We start from the raw sequence: 21432 nt of genomic DNA on the forward strand, positions 1-21432 counted from the left end.
TGGAGATGGAGGCCATCTGGATCTTGAGACAGTGTGTTTTACTGAGATGCCCACAATGTCCTTGTGGTGTGTTGTCCTTGGCTGGATGCCAGGTGCCTCCTCGAACTACTGTGTCATTCCTATCTACAGTCAAACACAGGGAGAAAACGAGCTGAAAAAACCCCACTTGTGGTCCAAGATAAGGAGTCAGCAGTAAAGTATCTGCCTGACACTGTGTGTGTCTGATGCCTTCATATGTTCTTAATGTTGCTGTCATTGATGGGAAGGGTAAGCAAAAGTAAATTTGAGCCTTGAGGTGACAAAGGAAACTATTTCATGTCCCAGAAGTGAATGTGGCAGTGGCACTGAGTAGGGCCTGTCCTTTTCAATATCAAAAGTCGCACATGTGGAATCCAAGGAAAGCAAAAGGTGTTATTTTCTACCTCCAGTCAGCAGGGGATGTTCAGCCACTTCCCAGGAAGCAGGCCCTCATTCGGAGTAGTGGTTGCTCTGTAAGAGGAATATCATAACTAACTAATGCCCCACCATCGTCCTCCTTTCTGTTAGCTTTTATATCTGAGCAAGCATCATATGGTATGGAATATGCCTTTGGTCACTTTGGGTCACGTGCCCTGGATATGTCCCCTCACAAGATCTTTCCCACCTGTAGCCTTCTGGTGAGAGTGTGGGGAAAGGTTGGAGAGACAGCTTTGGTGCTGTGCAAGCACTGCTCAGCAGTAGTCAAAACAGTGGTGTTTTACCACTGCCTTTCTATCTACCAACAGAAGCACAGCATTATAAGGGCTGCTGTGAGGCTCAGCCAGACCCAATAGAGTTGTCTGAGGTTCTGAAGATGCCACACCATAGTGTCCCTGGTGCTGCTGCCTGCCTGACATAGGCAAAGTGTTGGTAAGAGGCGATGAAATGCAGACTGCTGAATGTTGTCTGATGAACGTTTTCACTGCTGTCTTGGGAAGGGTGTTGTGGGAGGTTAGTGCTTCAACCTGCTGTCCTTGTGTGCTGTTTGGCATCTATAGTAGCTTCCACAGCCGTTGATGCTGCCAGGATGGTTCCGCGGTCATCCTCAGTCAGGATTTGTAAGGGCACATGATGAGGTGGATGTAACCTTTGTGGTCTTGACTTCCCCTGCTTGTGCAGTTGCACGTTGGCTTTGGTAGGAACGTGTGTGTGTGGTATGCCATTGCACGCACAGCTCATTCTGATGTGTGCATGTTCAGAGAAAAGCCTGCAGAGCAGCCCAGCTCTGGTTTTAGGTGGCACAAATTCCCCCACCCGGTTGACATGGTGAGATTGCTTGCGCTTCAGCCTCTGGTGTGGTTCTGTCCAAGAATAAGATCTGTGTGGAGTGGGATCAGAGGTGTCAGAGCTCTGATCGCAGAATCCTTAAGAACTCCATTTCTATATGAAATTGCTGAAAAGGCACAAAGCATCCAGGCAGATTCCGTCTGCTGTCCTTGTGTAATAGTGGTCATCTACAGGAGTTTCCACAGCCATTGATGTTGCCGTGTTGGTTCCTCGATCCTCCTCAGGCAGGATTTTAACAGGGAGGTAAGGAGGTGTGTGTGACCTTTGGGTGCTCAACTTTCCCTACTCGTCTGGTCTCAGGAGAGATGGTGTGTCCTCTTGCCAGTGTTGACTCATTCTGATACGTGCACATAGACACGAAACCCTGCACAGCAGCACAGCTCTGGTGTTGTGTCGTGGAAATTCTCCCACCCAACTGATATTTTGGGTGTGCTTGCGTTTCAGCCTTTGGTGTGGTTCTCTCAAGGAATAAAATCCCTGCAGAGTGGGATCTGAGGTGTCCCAGCTGTAATCACAGACACTCTAAAAACGTGCAGCTCTGTGGTGTTTCCATTGGAGATTGCTGAGAAGGCAGAAGGCTTCCGGGTGCAGTTCATGTGTCTGGGAAGAGTCTGCCAGGCACTGTGTGGCTTTGCATTCCTCCGTAGTTTCTTTCTGCCAGTTGTGAGGGAAGGTGAGGATGTGCAAAGGCCTGGGTTGTGCTCAGAGTGGGGTTTAGAGCTGGGGCATGTTGTTGGGTTAGAGCAGTATCTGGGTCTTGCCGTTGTGATCCTGCTAGTGGCACCGAGTAGGGCCTGGTCATGTGTTAAGGGTGAGGGTGACTTTGAGCGGGGAAGAGGGTTGCCTGGGGGGAATGGAGATGCTGGGTTGAACACGGCCTGTGTCATTGTGGGAGGACTGGAGAATGTCTGCTCAGCCCTGGAGATGACATTTGCCATGGCACGGGACAGAGTATATTCCAGTAGAAATCCTTGAGAAGACTCCCAGCACACTCTGCTACTTTCCCACAACCTTCTTGGGACCTCCAGAAGTTCCACATATGGTAAGGCACTGGTGATCTTTGTGGTATTACTGATTTTTAAGTCTCATGATAGACATGCCTTTAGTTCCTTTCTTTTGACATGGAATGTTACTGCTCAAAAGGAAAATTTTGCACATTTTGGTCACAGAGCCACCCTTCACCGAATATCTCTGTGTTATCTTTCTGCTCTGAGTCTTGCTAAGCAGGGGAAGAAGTTCTCTCTCTATTCAAGATGTTGGCAGTCCTTGGGTTTCAGTACGGTGAAATGGGTCCCTTTGGTTTCCTTCTCTGCTCTTACCAAAACCTCCCACCCTTTTGTGTTTTTCTTCTCTCTCATTGGCAGTGTGTTGGTAATGGTTGGTGAGATGCAGCCTGCTGAGTTCTGCAGCTGTCAGTCAGGTTGCAGATATTTCAGTGGCTGGCCATCAGTGTAAGATGTTGCTTTTCCCACTCTCTGGAGCCGAGGTTGACATTCACAAAATGTCCTTGGCTTTCACGTCTCCCTCTTGCTTCCGCTGTGATAGCAGTACATAATGGAGCACTGCGCACTGTTGAGTGGTTTCAAAGCTTTTAGAGAACTATAGTAGTTTCTTTCTTGACAGAAATCACTGTTAATTTTAAGGTAAAATGTCTCTCAGAGCCAACTGGCCTGTCCTGAAAATGTTTCTTTTCCAGAAGAAGCAACCACGAATTCTACAGGTGAGTTTCTTGTACCTAAAGAGGCTGTATTTGAGATACTGTACTTCTGTTCCCGTTCAGTCGTGGTACCTTCATGTTGGGTCAACCAAATGTGTCCTGGATCGTAATGCCTATAGGTTTGGACAGCAAAGCACCGCCACCTGCTTTTGTTCCTGCTTCTGCTGCTTGCAGGAACAGCATGAGCTGATGGCAGAAGGACAGATGGGGAGGACCCCAGTGCGTTTCCGGGAGTGGATGTGTTTAGCATAGATGGGATTTCATATCCAAACCTCTGTGGTCTTCCCTTCGTGGCGTTTGTTTGGCTGAGTGACGCATGGCTCACATTAATGATGGAGTTCATGGGTACCAAGGTTCTTGGAGTGTTGTTCTGGCAGTGCGTGCCTGCCTGCAAGAAGAGGCAAGGGCTTGACACGTGGTGAGCAGCTGGAAAAAAAAAAAGCTCTTCATCGGGGTGCAGGGAGAGTGCTTGGGAGCTGTGGTTGTGCCATGCTTTTTCAGCCTTCTTGGAGGATTGTTTGCTGGGCTGGATTTCCCGAAGGGAAGACTGCCCTGGATTTCCTGAACTCTTTGGAGCCTGTTTCATGGAGGTCTGAGGACCTGGGCCTTGGGCTTTTGTCTCTGATGGCGGTGGATTGTGTTCTGATGTGGCAGAGCTGTTCTTTGCCATGTGATGGCCTTGCTGTGTTGTTCGCTGGATCCTTGAGAGGACTGTATGAAAGGAAGAAGCAAGCATGTAAGAGGGAAAGAAGAGAAAGAATGGAAAGAAGGAAGAGATGGTATGGGAGATGACCAGCATCACCGCCGTTATCTCTGCATGCCGAATGGAGGTGAGGAGCTCGGCATCCTGGGTGCTCCAAGGCGCTGTGCAAGGCTTGATGAAAGGTGGTGAGGAAGAGGAATGGGAGCTCATGCCTGAGAGGGCATGTCCGTGCTGCATGGGGTGAGGGTGATGTAGTCATCTAGAAAAGATGTTTGTGAAGGAGCCAAGGAAGAGACAAAGAGAGGACAGGGACGAGAAGGTGGAAGAAGAGCAGGGCGGAAGGAAAAATGTAGAGAAAGTGAAGGAAACGAGAACGAAGCAAGCAACAGAGAGAAAGAAGATAAAGGATGATAAGATGAATGAGTTTATTAGCATGCCGATCGCTCTGGATTCCTATACACAGAAAGGCGGGGAGGGAGATAAAGGGAGAGATAACGAAAGGAGGAAAGAGTGGAAGAGAGAAAGAGAGGAATTAATGAAGGAAGACGACAAAGACGAGAATGATGAGGTAACCATAAAGCAGATGACCAGGGCGCGCCGATGTTATATTGTATGAGTATAGTAGAAGGAAGGTGAAAGAGAAGGAAGGAAACTATGGGAGTAAAAGGCAAGGAAGAAGGGAAGGGCTGATGAGAAGATGTCCAGGACGGGACGACATCACCTGTAGACGCTGAACGGCTTCGGTCCCTAACAGCCTCCGCCTTGGTTAGTGTCCCTCTCTCCGGCACCGGTGGCCGGTAATTAGCGCTGATGGTCCGCAATTAGCGCTGATGGCCCCGGCATTGAGGGTCTCCAGCGGCGGTGAGGGGACTGGCGATGTGCCACGTGGGGTAAAGGAGGGGGCATGGTGGAAAAAGAAGGGAAAGGGGCGTAAAGGAAAGGGCACGGAAGGCAAGAACGAAAAGGATAAGGGAGAGAAGGAGGAGGCGGAACAGGCGGAAGGAGAAAAGAGCAGAAAGAGAAGAAAGGAACGAGGCAAGAGAAGGGAAGAAAAGGAATTGTGGGAAGAAAGAAGGGGACCGTACGAAATGAAACGTCAGAAAGAGGAGGAAGAGGAGGAAGGCAGGCATGCAAGCCAAAGGCAGGCAGTGAGGAGACGGACAGCAAGAGGAAGAGGCGGGAGGAGCAGCCGAGCGAGCGAGCGGGGAGGTGGCCGGCGCGGGTCCGCGGTCGCTGTCGGGGAGCGTGCGAGGCGGCGGAGCAGCACACGGTGTCGCTGCAGGCTCAGGAACGGCGGCGGAGCGGCGCGGCGGCTCCGCCCCGGTGCGGCGGAGAGCCCGGCTGTGAGCGCGGGGGGGGCGGCGCGGCGCGGTGCGGTCAGCAGAGCCGGCGCGTCCGGGCGGCGGCGGGGAGCCGTGCGGGGCCCGTGCGGGAAGGGCGGCGGGCGCGATGGGCGTGTGGTGGGCGCCCGCGGTGCGGGTGCTGGTGCTGCAGGCGGCCTGGGCGCTGGGCGGCGGGCAGGTGCGCTACTCGGTGCCGGAGGAAGCCAAGGCCGGGACGGTGGTGGGCCGCCTGGCGCAGGACCTGGGCCTGGAGGCGGGCGAGGCGGAGGCGCGGCGGCTGCGGCTGGTGGCGCAGGGCCGGCGGGCGAGCGTGGAGGTGAGCGGGGCGAGCGGGGCGCTGGTGGTGAGCTCGCGGCTGGACCGGGAGGAGCTGTGCGGGAAGAGCGCGCCGTGCGCCCTGCGCCTGGAGGTGCTGGTGGAGCGGCCGCTGCGCGTCTTCCACGTGGAGCTGGAGGTCACCGACATCAACGACAACGCCCCGCTCTTCCCCGCCGCCCGCAAAAACCTCAGTTTATCGGAGAACTCCCCTCCTGGGTCCCGGTTCCCGCTGGAGGGCGCGTCGGATGCAGATACCGGAGCCAACGCGCAGCTCTCCTATGCGCTCAGCCCCAACGAGCACTTCGCCTTGGATTTGCAAAAATCGAATGATCGAAATGTAGTACCCGATCTTCTTTTAACGAAACCGCTGGACCGCGAGTCGGTGGCTGTGCACCGTCTGGTGCTGACGGCGAGTGACGGGGGCCGGCCGCCGCTGACGGGCACGGTGGAGCTGGTGATTTCGGTGCTGGACACCAACGACAACGCGCCCCAGTTCAACCAGTCGGTGTATAAAGCGCAGCTGCCGGAGAGCGCTACCGAGGGGACGCTGGTGGCGCGGGTGAACGCCACGGATCCGGACGAGGGAGTTAACAGTGAGGTGACATATACTGTTACCAGTTTCATTCCCCCGAGTGGAAGAGATGTGATTACCGTGAATCCGATTACAGGGGAGATCCGTCTAACGGGCGCCTTGGATTTTGAAGACGTCAGTGTATTTGATTTTCGTATTGAAGCCAGAGACAAAGGCTGGCCGCCGCTGTCGGGTCACTGCAGCGTGGAGCTGGAGGTGCTGGACGTGAACGACAACGCGCCGGAGGTGTGGGTGACGTCGCTGTCGGTGCCGGTGCCGGAGGACGCGGCGGTGGGGACGGTGGTGGCGCTGCTGAGCGTGTCGGACCGGGACTCGGGGGCGAACGGTCGCGTGCGGTGCGCGGTGTGGCCGGCGTCGCCGTTCGGGCTGGTGGCGACGTTCGCGGGCTCGTACTCGCTGGTGCTGCGGGAGGCGCTGGACCGCGAGCGGGTGGCGGAGTACGAGGTGGAGGTGCGGGCGGAGGACGGCGGGGCGCCGCCGCTGCGCGCCAGCCGCGGGGTGCGCGTGCCGGTGTCGGACGTGAACGACAACGCGCCGGCGTTCGCGCAGGCCGTGTACACGGTGCTGGCGCGGGAGAACAACGCGGCGGGCGCGGAGCTGGCGCGGCTGTGGGCGCGGGACCCGGACGAGGCGGGCAACGGGCGCGTGAGCTACTCGGTGGCGGAGGGCGGCGGCGGCGCGGTGTCGGGCGGGGTGTGGCGGTCGGCGTCGAGCTACGTGTCGGTGGACGCGGAGAGCGGTCGGCTGTGGGCGCTGCAGCCGCTGGACTACGAGGAGCTGCAGGTGCTGCAGTTCGAGGTGCGGGCGGTGGACGCGGGGGAGCCGCCGCTGTGCGGCAACGCGACGGTGCAGCTCTTCGTGGTGGACGAGAACGACAACGCGCCGGCGCTGCTGCCTCCTGCCGGCGGCGGGCCGGGCCCCGGGGCCGCGGGCGAGGCGGCGTCGGGGCCGGGCTCGGGGGCGCTGTGGGCGTGGGCGGCGTGGGGGGCGCCGGCGGGGCAGGTGGTGGCGAAGATCCGCGCGGTGGACGCGGACTCGGGCTACAACGCGTGGCTGCGCTACGAGCTGTGGGAGCCGCGGGGGAAGGGCCCGTTCCGCGTGGGGCTGTACAGCGGCGAGGTGAGCACGGCGCGGGCGCTGGAGGAGGCGGACGGCCCGCGGCAGCGGCTGGTCATCGTGGTGCGGGACCACGGGGAGCCGGCGCGCTCGGTCACGGCCACGCTGAGCGTGTCGCTGGTGGAGGGCGCCGAGGCGGCGCTGGCGGCCGCGGGCTCGTCGGGGCCGGGGCCGGGGCTGCGTGCGGCGGCGGGCGCGGAGGGCGACGCGGCGGCGGCGGCGGCGGCGTCGACGAACGTGTGGCTGGTGGTGGCCATCTGCGCGGTGTCGAGCCTGTTCCTGCTGGCCGTGGTGCTGTACGGGGCGTCGCGGTGGGCGCCGCGGGCGGCCGTGCTGTCGGGGCCCGGGCCGGCGACGCTGGTGTGCGCCAGCGAGGTGGGGAGCTGGTCGTACTCGCAGCGCCAGAGCCGGAGCCTGTGCGTGACGGACGGCGCGGGCAAGAGCGACCTGATGGTTTTCAGCCCCAACTTCCCGCCGCCGCCCGGCCCGGCGGCGAAGGAGACGCAGCCGGAGCCGCCCGCTCTGCTGGACACGGTCAGTGCCCCCCCCTTCCCCGCCCCTTCCCGCGACGCCCCTGCCCCTCTGTCGCCCTTGTTGCCCGCCCCCCTGGCCGGCGGTGGCGGTGGCCATGCTCAGCCCCCGATGCCCGAGGGTGGTGGTCGCTGAGCAGGTGCTGGAGGCTCCTGACGGGACCGTTGCACCTGCCTTTGTGTCCTTGCCGGAGCCCCTTGACTCTTGGGGTACGGGAGGAATGAAGATCTGGCCGCACCCTGCAGCAGTTCTTGTCCACAGCTGAGGTTTGCTCATCAGCGTTTGGGTTTTTCTGTCAGAGGCTGGAATGAACGCCATTGCTGTTTAGAGCTGTTGCGACATGGCCTTTGGGAAGAGTATTGCTCCCAGGGCTGCCCCATTTCCATCTGAGCTGGCTGAGGCATTCCCGAGCATGAAGAGTCCGCAGTAGAGCATCTGCCCCATATTGTGTGTGTGATGCCTTTCTGTGTTCTTTATGTTGCTGTCATTGATGGGAAGGGTAAGCCAAAGTAGGTTTGAGACCTGAGGTGGGAAAGGAAATCATGTCACGTCCCAGAAGTGAATGTGGGACTGGCCTCAGTAGGGCCTGGACCATGTCGTGATGTGAAAGGTGACTTTAAGCTGTGGGAAGACTTGCCTGCAGGAACTAGAAATCCTTGGGAAGATCATAGGCCATGTCCTAAGATGGTAAGTATGGGAGATGATGCGTTTGTCTTGAGCATCTATGTGCCAGAGGAGAGGAATGTGGGGTGCCTAGAGGAAAGCATTAAGCGGGATGGCCATAAAGGATTCTTTTAAAGATGACTGTTTCCCAAGCTCCAAGGGCCTGGAGTTGGAGGCCATCTGGATCTTGAGACAGTGTGTGTTACTGAGATGCCCTCAATGTCCTTGTGGTGTGTTGTCCTTGGCTGGATGCCAGGTGCCTCCCCCCAGCCTGAGCTGCTGTATCATTTGTATCATTCCACTCTTTAGCCAAACACGGGGAAAAAGTAAGCTGAAAAAACCCCGCTTGTGATCCAAGATAAGGAGTCAGCGGTAAAGTATCTGCCTGACACTGGGAGTGTGATGATGTCATATGATCTTAATGTTACTGTCATTGATGGGAAGGGTAAGTAAAAGTAGGTTTGAGCCTTGAGGTGGGAAAGGAAACGGTGTCATGTCCCAGAAGTGAATGTGGCAGTGGCACTGAGTAGGGCCTGTCTCTGTCCGTGTCAGAAGTTGCACTCGTGGAATCTAAGGAAAGCAAAAGGAGTTATTCTCCTATCTCCAGTCAGCAGGTGATGTTCAGCCATTCCCAGGAAGCAGGCCCTCCAGTAGGGGTAGTGTTTGCTCTGTAAGACAATTGTTGTAAGGAACGAATGCCCCACCATCGTCCTCCTTTCTGTTAGCTTTTATATCTGAGCAAACATCATATGGTATGGAATATGCCTTTGGTCACTTCTGGTCAGCTGCCCTGGCTTTGTCCCCTCCTGAGATCTTGCTGACCTCTGGTGGTGATGGTTCCCCAGGCACTATTTAGTCCTTATTACTATTGTTGGCTACTGATCATGCTGGTAACAGCTGTGGTTTCTTGTGGAAAACTCTGTCCTCCTCCTCTTTGTTTCGCCTTTGCAAGAGAGGTGATGCCAGGTGTCATCTCCCAGGTATGTGGTTTCCATCTGTGAGGCTGAAGTATTACAAAACATGAAAGCTCAGTGGCCGAGTGTGCCTTGCACTGTGTGTATGATATCATTGCTATGGTTTTTATGGTGCTTCCATTGGTGGGAACGGTTGTGGATATGTGTTCCTGGCTGGAGAAGTGGCGTGGCATACACATCAACCTCCTCAACCAAATTCTCCTATGCAGTAGATACGATTTGCTTTATTGGTGAGCTCCTCAACAATGTGCGTTGGTCTCTCTCAGCATGAAATCAATGTCCTTTGCTATTAGAGCTGTCCCAACATGACCTCAACAAAGACTGTTGCTCTCAGGTGTGTAACATTTCCATCTGAAATTGCCAAAGCATTGCCAGTCCTGAAGGGCCTGCTGCAGAGAGTTTGCTGGACACAGTGTATGTGATACCATTTGTATGCCTTTTATGGTGCTGTCATTGATGGGAAGGGGAAGCAAAAGTTGGACTGAACCTTGGGGTGGGAAAGAAACAGTGGCATGTCACAGAGGTGCATGTGGCAGTGACACTGAGAAGGGCCTGGCTTTCTTATGAAACACTCTGTCCTCCTCCTCTTTCATTCTGCGTTGCAAGAGACATGATGCAGGGTGACAGCTGGGCCTTCCAGGTTTTCTCTCCCGGTGGTGTAATTTCTTGATTTTGTTTGGCTCTCCAGGGTAATTTTAAAAGTCAGAAAGGAAATAGGGACTTTTGCTATGGTTTTCTTCCAAGTATGTTGTTACTGTAGTTTGTGGTGCAAAGTGTTCAGGCAGAGGCGTGTGACCCAAGACAGGTGTTAGAAACGGGCATTTTCTCTTCCTGCTGCCCCTTTCTGCCAGGTTGTGGACTGCATTGCTGGCTGGTGAAATGTCGTGTCATACTGTGGCCCGTTTTGATGTTCTTTCAACGTTTGATCAGCAGTGGCAACCTTAAAGAACCCATGTAAAACCTTGTTTTCAACCAAAAAAACAAACATCCCCAGACTGTCCTACCCCCTTCGAGAACATCCATCACAGTGCTGTGCTTGTTCAGCATTTTGGTTGCTCTCTTACTGCATGAAGTCAATACCCACTGCCATTAGAGCTGTCCCGATATCATGGGTTTATGAAAGGCAGGTCCCGCTTGACTGACCTGATCTCCTTCTCTGACAACATGTCCTGCCTAGTGGGTGAGGCAAAGGCTGTGGGTGTTGTCTACCTGGGCTTTAGTAAAGCCTTTGATCTTGTTTCCCACAGCATTCTCCTGGAGAAACTGGCTGCTCGTGGCTTGGGTGGGTGTACTCTTTGCTGGGTAAAAGGCTGGCTGTCTGGCCAAGCCCAAAGAGGGGTGTTGAATGGATTTAAAACGAGTTTGGGGCTGGTCACAAGTGGTGTTCCCCAGGGTTCAGTACTGGGAGGGGGGCAGTTCTGTTTAACCTCTTTATCAGTGGTCTGTGTGACGGGATCAGGTTAAGTTTGCAGATGACAGCAAGCTGGGCAAAAGTGTGTATCTGGTTGAGGGTAGGAAGGCTCTGCAGAGGGATCCAGACAGGTTGGGCCAGTGGGCTGAGGCCCATTGTATGGGGTTCAACAAGGCTCAGTGCCAAGTCCTGCACTTGGGTCACAACAACCCTCGCAACACTGCAGGCTGTGGGAAGAGTGGCTGCAAAGCATCCCAGAGGAAAAGAACCTGGGAGCGTTGTTTGACGGCCGGCTGTATATGAACTGGCAGTGTGCCCAGGTGGCCCAGAAGGGCCCTAGCATCCTGGCTTGTATCAGAAATAGTGTGGCCATCAGGACAAGGGAAATGATTGCGCCCCTGTACTCGGCACTGATGAGGCTGCAGCTTGAATAACAGTGTTCAGTTTTGGGCCCCTCACTGTGAGAATGACATTGAGGTGCCAGAGTGAGTCCGAAGAAGAGCAATGAAGCTGGGGAAGGGTCAAGCCCAAGTCTTATGAGGAGCGGCTGAGGGAACTGGCATTGTTTGGTTTGGAGAAAAGGTGGCTTGGGAGACCTCTACAACTACCTGAGAGGAGGTTGTAGCAAGCTGAGTGTGGGTCTCTTTTTCTCAAGCAGCAAGTGATAGGATGAGAGTAAATGGCCTTAAGTAGTGCCAGAGGAGGTTTAGATTGCATATTAGGAAACAATTCTTCTCCTAAGAGTTGGTCAAGCATTGGAACAGGCTGCCCAGGGGAGTGGTTGTGTCACTGTCCCTGGAAGTATCTAAAAGATGTGGTGCTTAGAGACATGGTTTAGTGCTGGACTTGGCAGTGTTAGGTTAATGATTTGACTCGGTGGTGTCTAGGGTCTTTTGCAACACAAATGATTCTATGATCATCTTTGGAAATAGTATTGCTTGGCGGTGTGTAAGATTTCCATCTGAGACTGCTAAAGCATTGTGAAACACGAAGGGCAAGCTGCAGAGAGTCTGCTGGACACGGTGTATATGACACCGTCTGTATGCTTTTCCATGGTACTCTCACTTACAAAAAGGGTCTGCAAAGCTGGGCTGAAAGGAAACTGGCATGTTTGTGGCCATGACTGTGGCAGTGGTGCTGAGTGGGGCCTGGGCGTCTCCTGATGCGAAGGGTGATCTTGAGCAGTGGGAAGACTTGCCTGAGGGAACTGGAAGTTTGATGTTCTCCATGCTGTTCCTGACAGGTGAGAAGTCATCTGCCATATGCAGCTTTGGTCACTTGCTTTTAATGGGGAACGGTGTTGGTCAAGCAGAAGCTTTTTCAAATTTGATCAGATTTGGCCAGCCTTCTCTGAATCTCTCTTTGGTTACCTCTTGTGGGAGAAGAGAATGGAGAATGTCTGATCATTCCTGACGGGAGATGAGAGAGACGTATGAGAGGAGGATAGAGAATGTCTGAAGAGAGCTGTATGTGAGGAGGATGGAGAATGTCTGATCTGACAGGAGGTAAGAGAGCAACTGGGTCTTACAAAGGAAAGTAAGAAAGATAAACACGGCTATCTAGTCAAAAGGTGTTTAATGATTATGGCTTTTGTTGACTGCTGGTGATGCTGGTAGCAACTGTGGTTTGTTTTGGAAAACTTTGCCCTTTTCCTCTTTGTCTCTCCTTTGCAGGAGAGGTGATGCCAGTTGGTATCTCCCAGGTGTGTGATGCATCTGAGATGGGTGAAGCATTGCCAGACATGAAGGGTCACTTATAGAGAGTCGCCTGAACCCTGGGTATATGATACCATGTGTATGGGTTTTATGGTGCTTTCATTGATACGAATGGTTGTGGATGTGCATTCCTGGCTGATGAAGTGGAATGACATACACTGGCTTGTTAATTATGTTCTTTACATTTTTACATCAGCAGCCACATGTATACAGAAGCCCTGGAAACCTTCTTTTCAACAAGACCCCACAGCCAGCAGAGAAAGAAACAGAACCTCTAATAACAAACACCCAAACCGGAATTCTCCTATGGAAGCAATATGATCCGTTACAGGGGAGTGCTTGTCAGCGTGTGGTTGGTTGTATCAGTGTTATGAAATCTTACCGTTGCCATTTAGAGTGGTTCCAACATCACCTTTGGTAGGGCAGAGACTGCTGGACTTGGTGTCTCTGATAATATCTGTATGAGGTTTTTATGGTGCTCCCATTGCTGGGAAGGGTCTACAATATTAGGTATGAGCCCTGGAGTGGTAAAAAGAAACAGTGGCATGTTGCAGAGCGGAGTGTGGCAGTGGTCCAGTGTAGGGCCTGGTCATCCCTTGCTGTGAAGGCTGACCTTGAGAAATGGGAAGACATGTCTGAGGGAATTGGAAATCCTTGGGAATACCATGGGCCATGTCTTGCAGTGGTCCCCTAGTCACTATTTACTGCCCTATTAGCATTGCTGACTGCTGATCATGCTGGTGTCATGTGTGGTTTCTTATCAAAAACTCTGTCCTCTTCTTTGATTCTCTTCTGCAAGAGCTGTGATGCAAGATGACAACTGGGACGTCAGTGTTGTCTCTTTTGGTTGGCCCACCCACATCACTGTGAAAATAGGGAAGGTATTGGGGACTTTTACGATGTTCTTTATCCAAGTATGTTGTTACTCTGCCTGGTAGGATGAGGTGTTTAGGAAGAGGAATGTGATGAAGGAAGGTGTTTCCTTTTTCTTTTCCTGCCCTTCTGAACTGGATTGTGGGCTTGTGTTCTTGGCCAGGCAGGTAGTGTGACCATACACAGGCCTGCTTTGATCTTACTTTAATGTTTCCACCAGCAGCCATATCCTTACAAAACCCCTGGAAATCCTCTTTTTTTTAGAGAAAAACAAAAAACAAGCCAATCCATACTCAACACAAATTTTTCCAGTGCAGTAGATCTCATTGGTGACACTGATGTGTTCATCAGCATTTGGGTTGCTCTTTCACAGCACAAAATCAATGCCCTTGGCCTTTAGAGTTCTTCATAGATCACCTCTATAACTAGTATTGCTCCCAGGTACGTAATGCCTCTGCCTGTGATTGGTGAAGCCACAGGAGCGTGTGGCATGTGGTGGAGGTGAATGTGGCAGTGGCGCTGAGTAGGGCCTGGCCATGTCCTGATGTGTAGGGTAATCTTGAGCAGTGGGAAGACTTGCCTGAATTGGAAATCCTTGGGAAGACCATGGGCTATGTTGTAAGAGAGAGTGGGATGTGAAGTGCTTGTCTTGAGAACACGTGCCCCAGAGTGGGGAATGGAGGATGCCTAGAGGGTTAGAAAGTGAGCAGAGTGTTCTGGCCTGGGATCCTTTCCCAGGCTGTAAAGGTCTGAAGCGGGAGGCCTTCCTGATCATGAGGTAGTGTGTGGTATTGAAGTGTCCACAGGATCCTTTGAGTTGATAAGTATCTCCCAGCAGACAGTCCCTTGTGCTGCTGCCCGCCTGAGGTAGGCAATGTGTTGTTAAAGAGGGGGTGACATGCAGGCAGCTGAACACTTTCTGCTGAGCTTCTTGATTGCAGTTTTGGGGAATGAATTTTGAGAGGGTAACTCTTCAATCTGCTGTCATTGTGTAATGGTGGGCATCTACAGGACCTTCCACAGGCTTTGATGTTGCTGTAATGGTTCCTTTGTCCTCCTCGTGCAGGATTTGTAAAGGGCATGTGAGGATGTGGGTGTAATCTTTGTGCTCTCGACTTTGCCTACGTGTGCACTCACACACCTGACCTCGGTAGAGATCGTGTGTCCTGTTGTCACGCACGGCTCATTCTGATGTCTGGGACATGCACGCTAAACCCTGCAGAGCAGCCCAGCTCTGGTTTTCTATAGTACAAACTCTCCCCCAAGTTCACATTGTGAGTGCACTTGCACTACAGCGTTGTGTGTTGTTCTTTCAAAGAATGAAGTCCATGCAGACTGGGATGAGAGCTGTCACAACTCTAATGACAGAATCCGTAAGACTCAGTTATGTCCTGCTCTGTGCTGCCTCCATGTGAGATTGCTGAAAAGGCACTGAGCATTCAGGACGAAGCTTACGCAGCTGGGAAGAGTCTGCCAGCAGTGAGGGGCTTTGCATCACTTGGTTCTTTGTGGCAGTCGTGAGGGAAGGTGAGGATGTGCTAAGGCCTGCGTCATGCATATAGGAGGGTGTGTTGTATTGTGGCAGTGATTCTGTGAGTGGCACCAGGTAGGGGCTGGGCATGCATCAGTATGAGGGTGACCTTAGACAGGGAAGAGTTTTGCTTGAGGGAAATGGAGTCGCTGGGAGGACCATAAACTGTGCCATTGGGGAAAGTATTGAGAATGTTTGCTTAGGTGAAGAACCCATTTCCCAGGGCATGAGACAGAAGATGACAGTAGAAAACATCAATAAGATGCTTTGCAGTCAGTGCTAATTGCCTGGGATCCTCTCAGGGCCTCCAGATGTTCTGCATATCCTTGTGCCCTGTTGTTCTCCTCTTGTGTTTCAATACAACATAGAATGGGATTCTTTGGTTCTCTTCTCTGCTGTTATCAGGAACTTTCACCCTTTTGTTTTTCTGTCTCTCACATTGGCAGCGTATTGGTAACAGTGGAGATGAAATGCTGAATTCTAGCAGCTGTCAGATGGTGGCAGATACTTGGGTAATTTTCCATCAGTGCCGAGAATGGCTTTTTCAATCCCCTGAGCTGAGCTTGACGCTGGGAGAATGTCTGTAGCTTTCTGGTGTCCCTCCTACTTCCCCTGTGATCACAGTGCATAAGGGAGCACTGTGCACTGCCCAGTGATTTCAAGGCTTTTGCAGAATGTGGCTCGTTATGTCCCATCCACCTTCCAGAGAAATCTCTCATGATGTTAAGCCAAAGTGCCCCTTAGAACCAGTTCCTCTCCCCTAAACATGTTTCTTTTATGAAGAAGCAACCAGTGATGCTACAGGTAAGTCACTCGTGAGTTTGAGAGACAGCTGTACTTCTGTTCCTGTATAGGCATGGTATCTTCATGTTGGATGGACTGAATGTTGGATGGATTGGGAGCTGGACTCGGTGATTGCTTTGATTGGAGCAGCAAAGCAGCACTGCCTGCTGTCATTCCTTTCTTGCTGGTTCTGGGCACAGTGTGAGCAAGTGACAGAGAGTACAGATGGAGGAGCGACCTTAAAGCGTTTCTCGGAGTGGATGTGTTTGGCATCGAGGGGATGTTCTAATGAAAATGCCATGGTTCTAACTTTGTGGCTTTTGACAGGTGGGTCGTGCTAATGAGCGAGAGGTATTCCATGGGGACTAATGCCCCTGGGTGCCGAGGTTCTTGCTGTGTTGTGCTGGCAGAGCATGCCAGCCTGAAAGGAGAAGCAAGAGCTTGACTTTCAGCGTGGATGTGGAAAATGAGGCCAGAAGAACAGCTCTTCATCAAGGTGTATGAAGAATGCTTGGGAGCCGTGTTTGCCCCATGCTTTTTCAGCTTTCTTGGAGAATTAGTATACTGGGCTCTGATGGGTTTGAGTTGCCGAGAGAGAGTGTCCCCCGGGTTGTTTGGGCTCACTGGAGCCTTTCTGCAGAGATGTCGAAGTACCTGAGCGTTGAGCTTGTGCTTCAGATGGTGGTGGATTTTCTTCCATGAGAGGACAGGGGCTGTGGAGTGCGGCCTTCTTCCAGAACGGGAGGTGCAGGGGCAGTCTGTCTTCAGGAGACTGGAGGAAAGCAGGAAGGTTGTTCTGGTCTGGAGAGGTGGAAGTCGTCAGGGAAGAGGAGTGAGAGCTCATGCCAAAGGTCAAGTCCGTGCTCGATGTGGAGGGTGGTGTAATCATACAGGAAACTTGTTGGTTAAGGAGGCAAAGCAGAGTCAAAGAGAGAAGGAGAAGAGAAGGGAGGGAGGGTCAGGACAACAAAAAGAAGACAAACAGAAAAGAGTGGAAGGAAGGAAGGAACGGTGACAAGCAAGAAGAGCAAGCAATAGCCAAGCATGCAAAGGAAAGAAGAGGGGGAGTAAGGAGGAAAGGGTTAGTGAGTTTATTAAAATGTCACCAGGGCTATTGCTGTGCCCAGAAATGCGTTGAGCAGAGAACGGAGGAAAGGAAGAAGGAGTGAGAAGTGGAAACCAGAAAGAAATAAAGGAAGATGCTAGGAAGAAATGGAGCAAGGCAGTAATTGAGGAAGGAAGATGACAAGGAGGAGAAAGAAAGAGAACCGATAAAGTAGATGACTAGCACACACCGACCTTCCCTGTAGACTCCGACGGAGTTAGTCCCTAACAGCCTCCGCCTTGGTTAGTGTCCCTCTCTCCGGCACCGGTGGCCGGTAATTAGCGCTGATGGTCCGCAATTAGCGCGGACGGCCCCGGCATTGAGGGCCACCGCCGCGGCGGTGAGGGGACTGGCGATGTGCCAGCGTGGGGTAAAGGAGGGGGCATGGTGGAAAAAGAAGGGAAAGGGGCGTAAAGGAAAGGGCACGGAAGGCAAGAACGAAACGGATAAGGGAGAGAAGGAGGAAGCGGAAGAGGCGGAAGGAGAAAAGAGCAGAAAGAGAAGAAAGGAACGAGGCAAGAGAAGGGAAGAAAAGGAATTGTGGGAAGAAAGAAGGGGACCGTACGAAATGAAACGTCAGAAAGAGGAGGAAGAGGAGGAAGGCAGGCATGCAAGCCAAAGGCAGGCAGTGAGGAGACGGACAGCAAGAGGAAGAGGCGGGGGGAGCAGCCGAGCGAGCGGGGAGGTGGCCGGCGCGGGTCCGCGGTCGCTGTCGGGGAGCGTGCGAGGCGGCGGAGCAGCACACGGTGTCGCTGCAGGCTCAGGAACGGCGGCGGAGCGGCGCGTCGGCTCCGCCCCGGTGCGGCGGAGAGCCCGGCTGTGAGCGCGGGGGGGGCGGCGCGGCGCGGTGCGGTCAGCAGAGCGGGCGCGTCCGGGCGGCGGCGGGGAGCCGTGCGGGGCCCGTGCGGGAAGGGCGGCGGGTGCGATGGGCGTGTGGTGGGCGCCCGCGGTGCGGGTGCTGGTGCTGCAGGCGGCCTGGGCGCTGGGCGGCGGGCAGGTGCGCTACTCGGTGCCGGAGGAAGCCAAGGCCGGGACGGTGGTGGGCCGCCTGGCGCAGGACCTGGGCCTGGAGGCGGGCGAGGCGGAGGCGCGGCGGCTGCGGCTGGTGGCGCAGGGCCGGCGGGCGAGCGTGGAGGTGAGCGGGGCGAGCGGGGCGCTGGTGGTGAGCTCGCGGCTGGACCGGGAGGAGCTGTGCGGGAAGAGCGCGCCGTGCGCCCTGCGCCTGGAGGTGCTGGTGGAGCGGCCGCTGCGCGTCTTCCACGTGGAGCTGGAGGTCACCGACATCAACGACAACGCCCCGCTCTTCCCCGCCGCCCGCAAAAACCTCAGCATCGCGGAATTCACCACGCTGCCGGGGTCCCGGTTCCCGCTGGAGGGCGCGTCGGATGCAGATATCGGAGCCAACGCGCAGCTCTCCTATGCGCTCAGCCCCAACGAGCATTTCGCCCTGGATTTGCAAAAACCGAATGATCGAAATGTAGTACCCGATCTTCTTTTAACGAAACCGCTGGACCGCGAGTCGGTGGCTGTGCACCGTCTGGTGCTGACGGCGAGTGACGGGGGCCGGCCGCCCCTGACGGGCACGGTGGAGCTGGTGATTTCGGTGCTGGACGCCAACGACAACGCGCCCCAGTTCAACCAGTCGGTGTATAAAGCGCAGCTGCCGGAGAGCGCTGCCAAGGGGACGCTGGTGGCGTGGGTGAACGCCACGGATCCGGACGAGGGAGTTAACAGTGAAGTGACATATACTGCGACCAATTTCATTCCCCCGAGTGGAAGAGATGTGATTACCGTGAATCCGATAACAGGGGAGATCCGTCTAACGGGCGCCCTGGACTTTGAAGACGTCAGTGTATTTAATTTTCGTATTGAAGCCAGAGACAAAGGCTCCCCCCCGCTGTCGGGTCACTGCAAGGTGGTGGTGGAGGTGCTGGACATAAACGACAACGCGCCGGAGGTGTGGGTGACGTCGCTGTCGGTGCCGGTGCCGGAGGACGCGGCGGTGGGGACGGTGGTGGCGCTGCTGAGCGTGTCGGACCGGGACTCGGGGGCGAACGGTCGCGTGCGGTGCGCGGTGTGGCCGGCGTCGCCGTTCGGGCTGGTGGCGACGTTCGCGGGCTCGTACTCGCTGGTGCTGCGGGAGGCGCTGGACCGCGAGCGGGTGGCGGAGTACGAGGTGGAGGTGCGGGCGGAGGACGGCGGGGCGCCGCCGCTGCGCGCCAGCCGCGGGGTGCGCGTGCCGGTGTCGGACGTGAACGACAACGCGCCGGCGTTCGCGCAGGCCGTGTACACGGTGCTGGCGCGGGAGAACAACGCGGCGGGCGCGGAGCTGGCGCGGCTGTGGGCGCGGGACCCGGACGAGGCGGGCAACGGGCGCGTGAGCTACTCGGTGGCGGAGGGCGGCGGCGGCGCGGTGTCGGGCGGGGTGTGGCGGTCGGCGTCGAGCTACGTGTCGGTGGACGCGGAGAGCGGTCGGCTGTGGGCGCTGCAGCCGCTGGACTACGAGGAGCTGCAGGTGCTGCAGTTCGAGGTGCGGGCGGTGGACGCGGGGGAGCCGCCGCTGTGCGGCAACGCGACGGTGCAGCTCTTCGTGGTGGACGAGAACGACAACGCGCCGGCGCTGCTGCCTCCTGCCGGCGGCGGGCCGGGCCCCGGGGCCGCGGGCGAGGCGGCGTCGGGGCCGGGCTCGGGGGCGCTGTGGGCGTGGGCGGCGTGGGGGGCGCCGGCGGGGCAGGTGGTGGCGAAGATCCGCGCGGTGGACGCGGACTCGGGCTACAACGCGTGGCTGCGCTACGAGCTGTGGGAGCCGCGGGGGAAGGGCCCGTTCCGCGTGGGGCTGTACAGCGGCGAGGTGAGCACGGCGCGGGCGCTGGAGGAGGCGGACGGCCCGCGGCAGCGGCTGGTCATCGTGGTGCGGGACCACGGGGAGCCGGCGCGCTCGGTCACGGCCACGCTGAGCGTGTCGCTGGTGGAGGGCGCCGAGGCGGCGCTGGCGGCCGCGGGCTCGTCGGGGCCGGGGCCGGGGCTGCGTGCGGCGGCGGGCGCGGAGGGCGGCGCGGCGGCGGCGGCGGCGGCGTCGACGAACGTGTGGCTGGTGGTGGCCATCTGCGCGGTGTCGAGCCTGTTCCTGCTGGCCGTGGTGCTGTACGGGGCGTCGCGGTGGGCGCCGCGGGCGGCCGTGCTGTCGGGGCCCGGGCCGGCGACGCTGGTGTGCGCCAGCGAGGTGGGGAGCTGGTCGTACTCGCAGCGCCAGAGCCGGAGCCTGTGCGTGACGGACGGCGCGGGCAAGAGCGACCTGATGGTTTTCAGCCCCAACTTCCCGCCGCCGCCCGGCCCGGCGGCGAAGGAGACGCAGCCGGAGCCGCCCGCTCTGCTGGACACGGTCAGTGCCCCCCCCTTCCCCGCCCCTTCCCGCGACGCCCCTGCCCCTCTGTCGCCCTTGTCGCCCGCCCCCCTGGCCGGCGGTGGCGGTGGCCGTGCTCAGCCCCCGATGCCCGAGGGTGGTGGTCGCTGGGCAGGTGCTGGAGGCTCCTGACGGGACCGTTGCACCTGCCTTTGTGTCCTTGCCGGAGCCCCTTGACTCTTGGGGTACGGGAGGAATGAAGATCTGGCCGCACCCTGCAGCAGTTCTTGTCCACAGCTGAGGTTTGCCCATCAGCGTTTGGGTTTTTCTGTCAGAGGCTGGAATGAACGCCATTGCTGTTTAGAGCTGTTGCGACATGACCTTTAGGAAGAGTATTGCTCCCAGGGCTGCCCCATTTCCATCTGAGCTGGCTGAGGCATTGCCGAGCATGAAGAGTCCGCAGTAGAGCATCTGCCCCTTATTGTGTGTGTGATGCCTTTCTGTGTCCTTCATGGTGCTGTCATTGATGGGAAGGGTAAGCCAAAGTAGGTTTGAGCCCTGAGGTTGGAAATGAAACTGTGTCATGTCCCAGAGATGAATGTGGTAGTGGCATGAGTAGGGCCTGGACCATGTCCTGCCATGAAAGATGACCTTGTGCAGTGGGAAGACTTGCCTGCAGGAACTAGTAATCCTTGGGAAGACTGTAGGCTATGTTATAAGATGATAAGTATGGGAGATGATGTGTTTGTCTTGATAATGCATTTCCCAGAGTGGGGAATGTAGGATGCCTAGAGGAAAGCACGGGGCAGGATGGCCATAAAGGATTCTTTTAAAGATGATTGTTTCCCAGGCTCCAAGGGCCTGGAGATGGAGGCCATCTGGATCTTGAGACAGTGTGTGTTACTGAGATGCCCACAATATCCTTGTGGTGTGTTGTCCTTGGCTGGATGCCAGGTGCCTCCTCGAACTACTGTGTCATTCCTATCTACAGTCAAACACAGGGAGAAAACGAGCTGAAAAAACCCCACTTGTGGTCCAAGATAAGGAGTCATCAGTAAAGTATCTGCCTGACCCTGTGTGTGTGTGATGCCTTCATATGTTCTTAATGTTGCTGTCATTGATGGGAAGGGTAAGCAAAAGTAGGTTTGAGCCTTGAAGTGAAAAAGGAAACTCTTTCATGTCCCAGAAGTGAATGTGGCAGTGGCACTGAGTAGGGCCTGTCCTTTTCAATATCAAAAGTCGCACATGTGGAATCCAAGGAAAGCAAAAGGTGTTATTTTCTACCTCCAGTCAGCAGGGGATGTTCAGCCACTTCCCAGGAAGCAGGCCCTCATTCGGAGTAGTGGTTGCTCTGTAAGAGAAATATCATAAATAAGTAATGCCCCACCATCATCCTCCTTTCTGTTAGC

At 55.6% G+C, this 21432-nt stretch overlaps 2 protein-coding genes across 2 annotated transcripts; both read left to right on the plus strand.

Annotated features, from left to right (window-relative positions):
* Positions 1–5018: 5018 nt before the first annotated feature.
* LOC130153613 (protocadherin alpha-13-like) lies at positions 5019–9234 on the plus strand. Its single transcript, XM_056348692.1, has one exon. It carries the CDS (start codon positions 5175–5177, stop codon positions 7758–7760), a length of 2586 nt encoding a protein of 861 aa, XP_056204667.1. The 5' UTR covers positions 5019–5174; the 3' UTR covers positions 7761–9234.
* Positions 9235–15646: 6412 nt separating this feature from the next.
* LOC130153611 (protocadherin alpha-2-like) lies at positions 15647–20334 on the plus strand. Its single transcript, XM_056348690.1, has one exon. The coding sequence runs from the start codon at positions 17606–17608 to the stop codon at positions 20213–20215; it is 2610 nt and encodes an 869-aa protein (XP_056204665.1). The 5' UTR covers positions 15647–17605; the 3' UTR covers positions 20216–20334.
* Positions 20335–21432: the final 1098 nt, after the last annotated feature.

Source organism: Falco biarmicus, chromosome 8 (assembly GCF_023638135.1).
Source record: "Falco biarmicus isolate bFalBia1 chromosome 8, bFalBia1.pri, whole genome shotgun sequence".
NCBI lineage: Eukaryota > Metazoa > Chordata > Aves > Falconiformes > Falconidae > Falco > Falco biarmicus.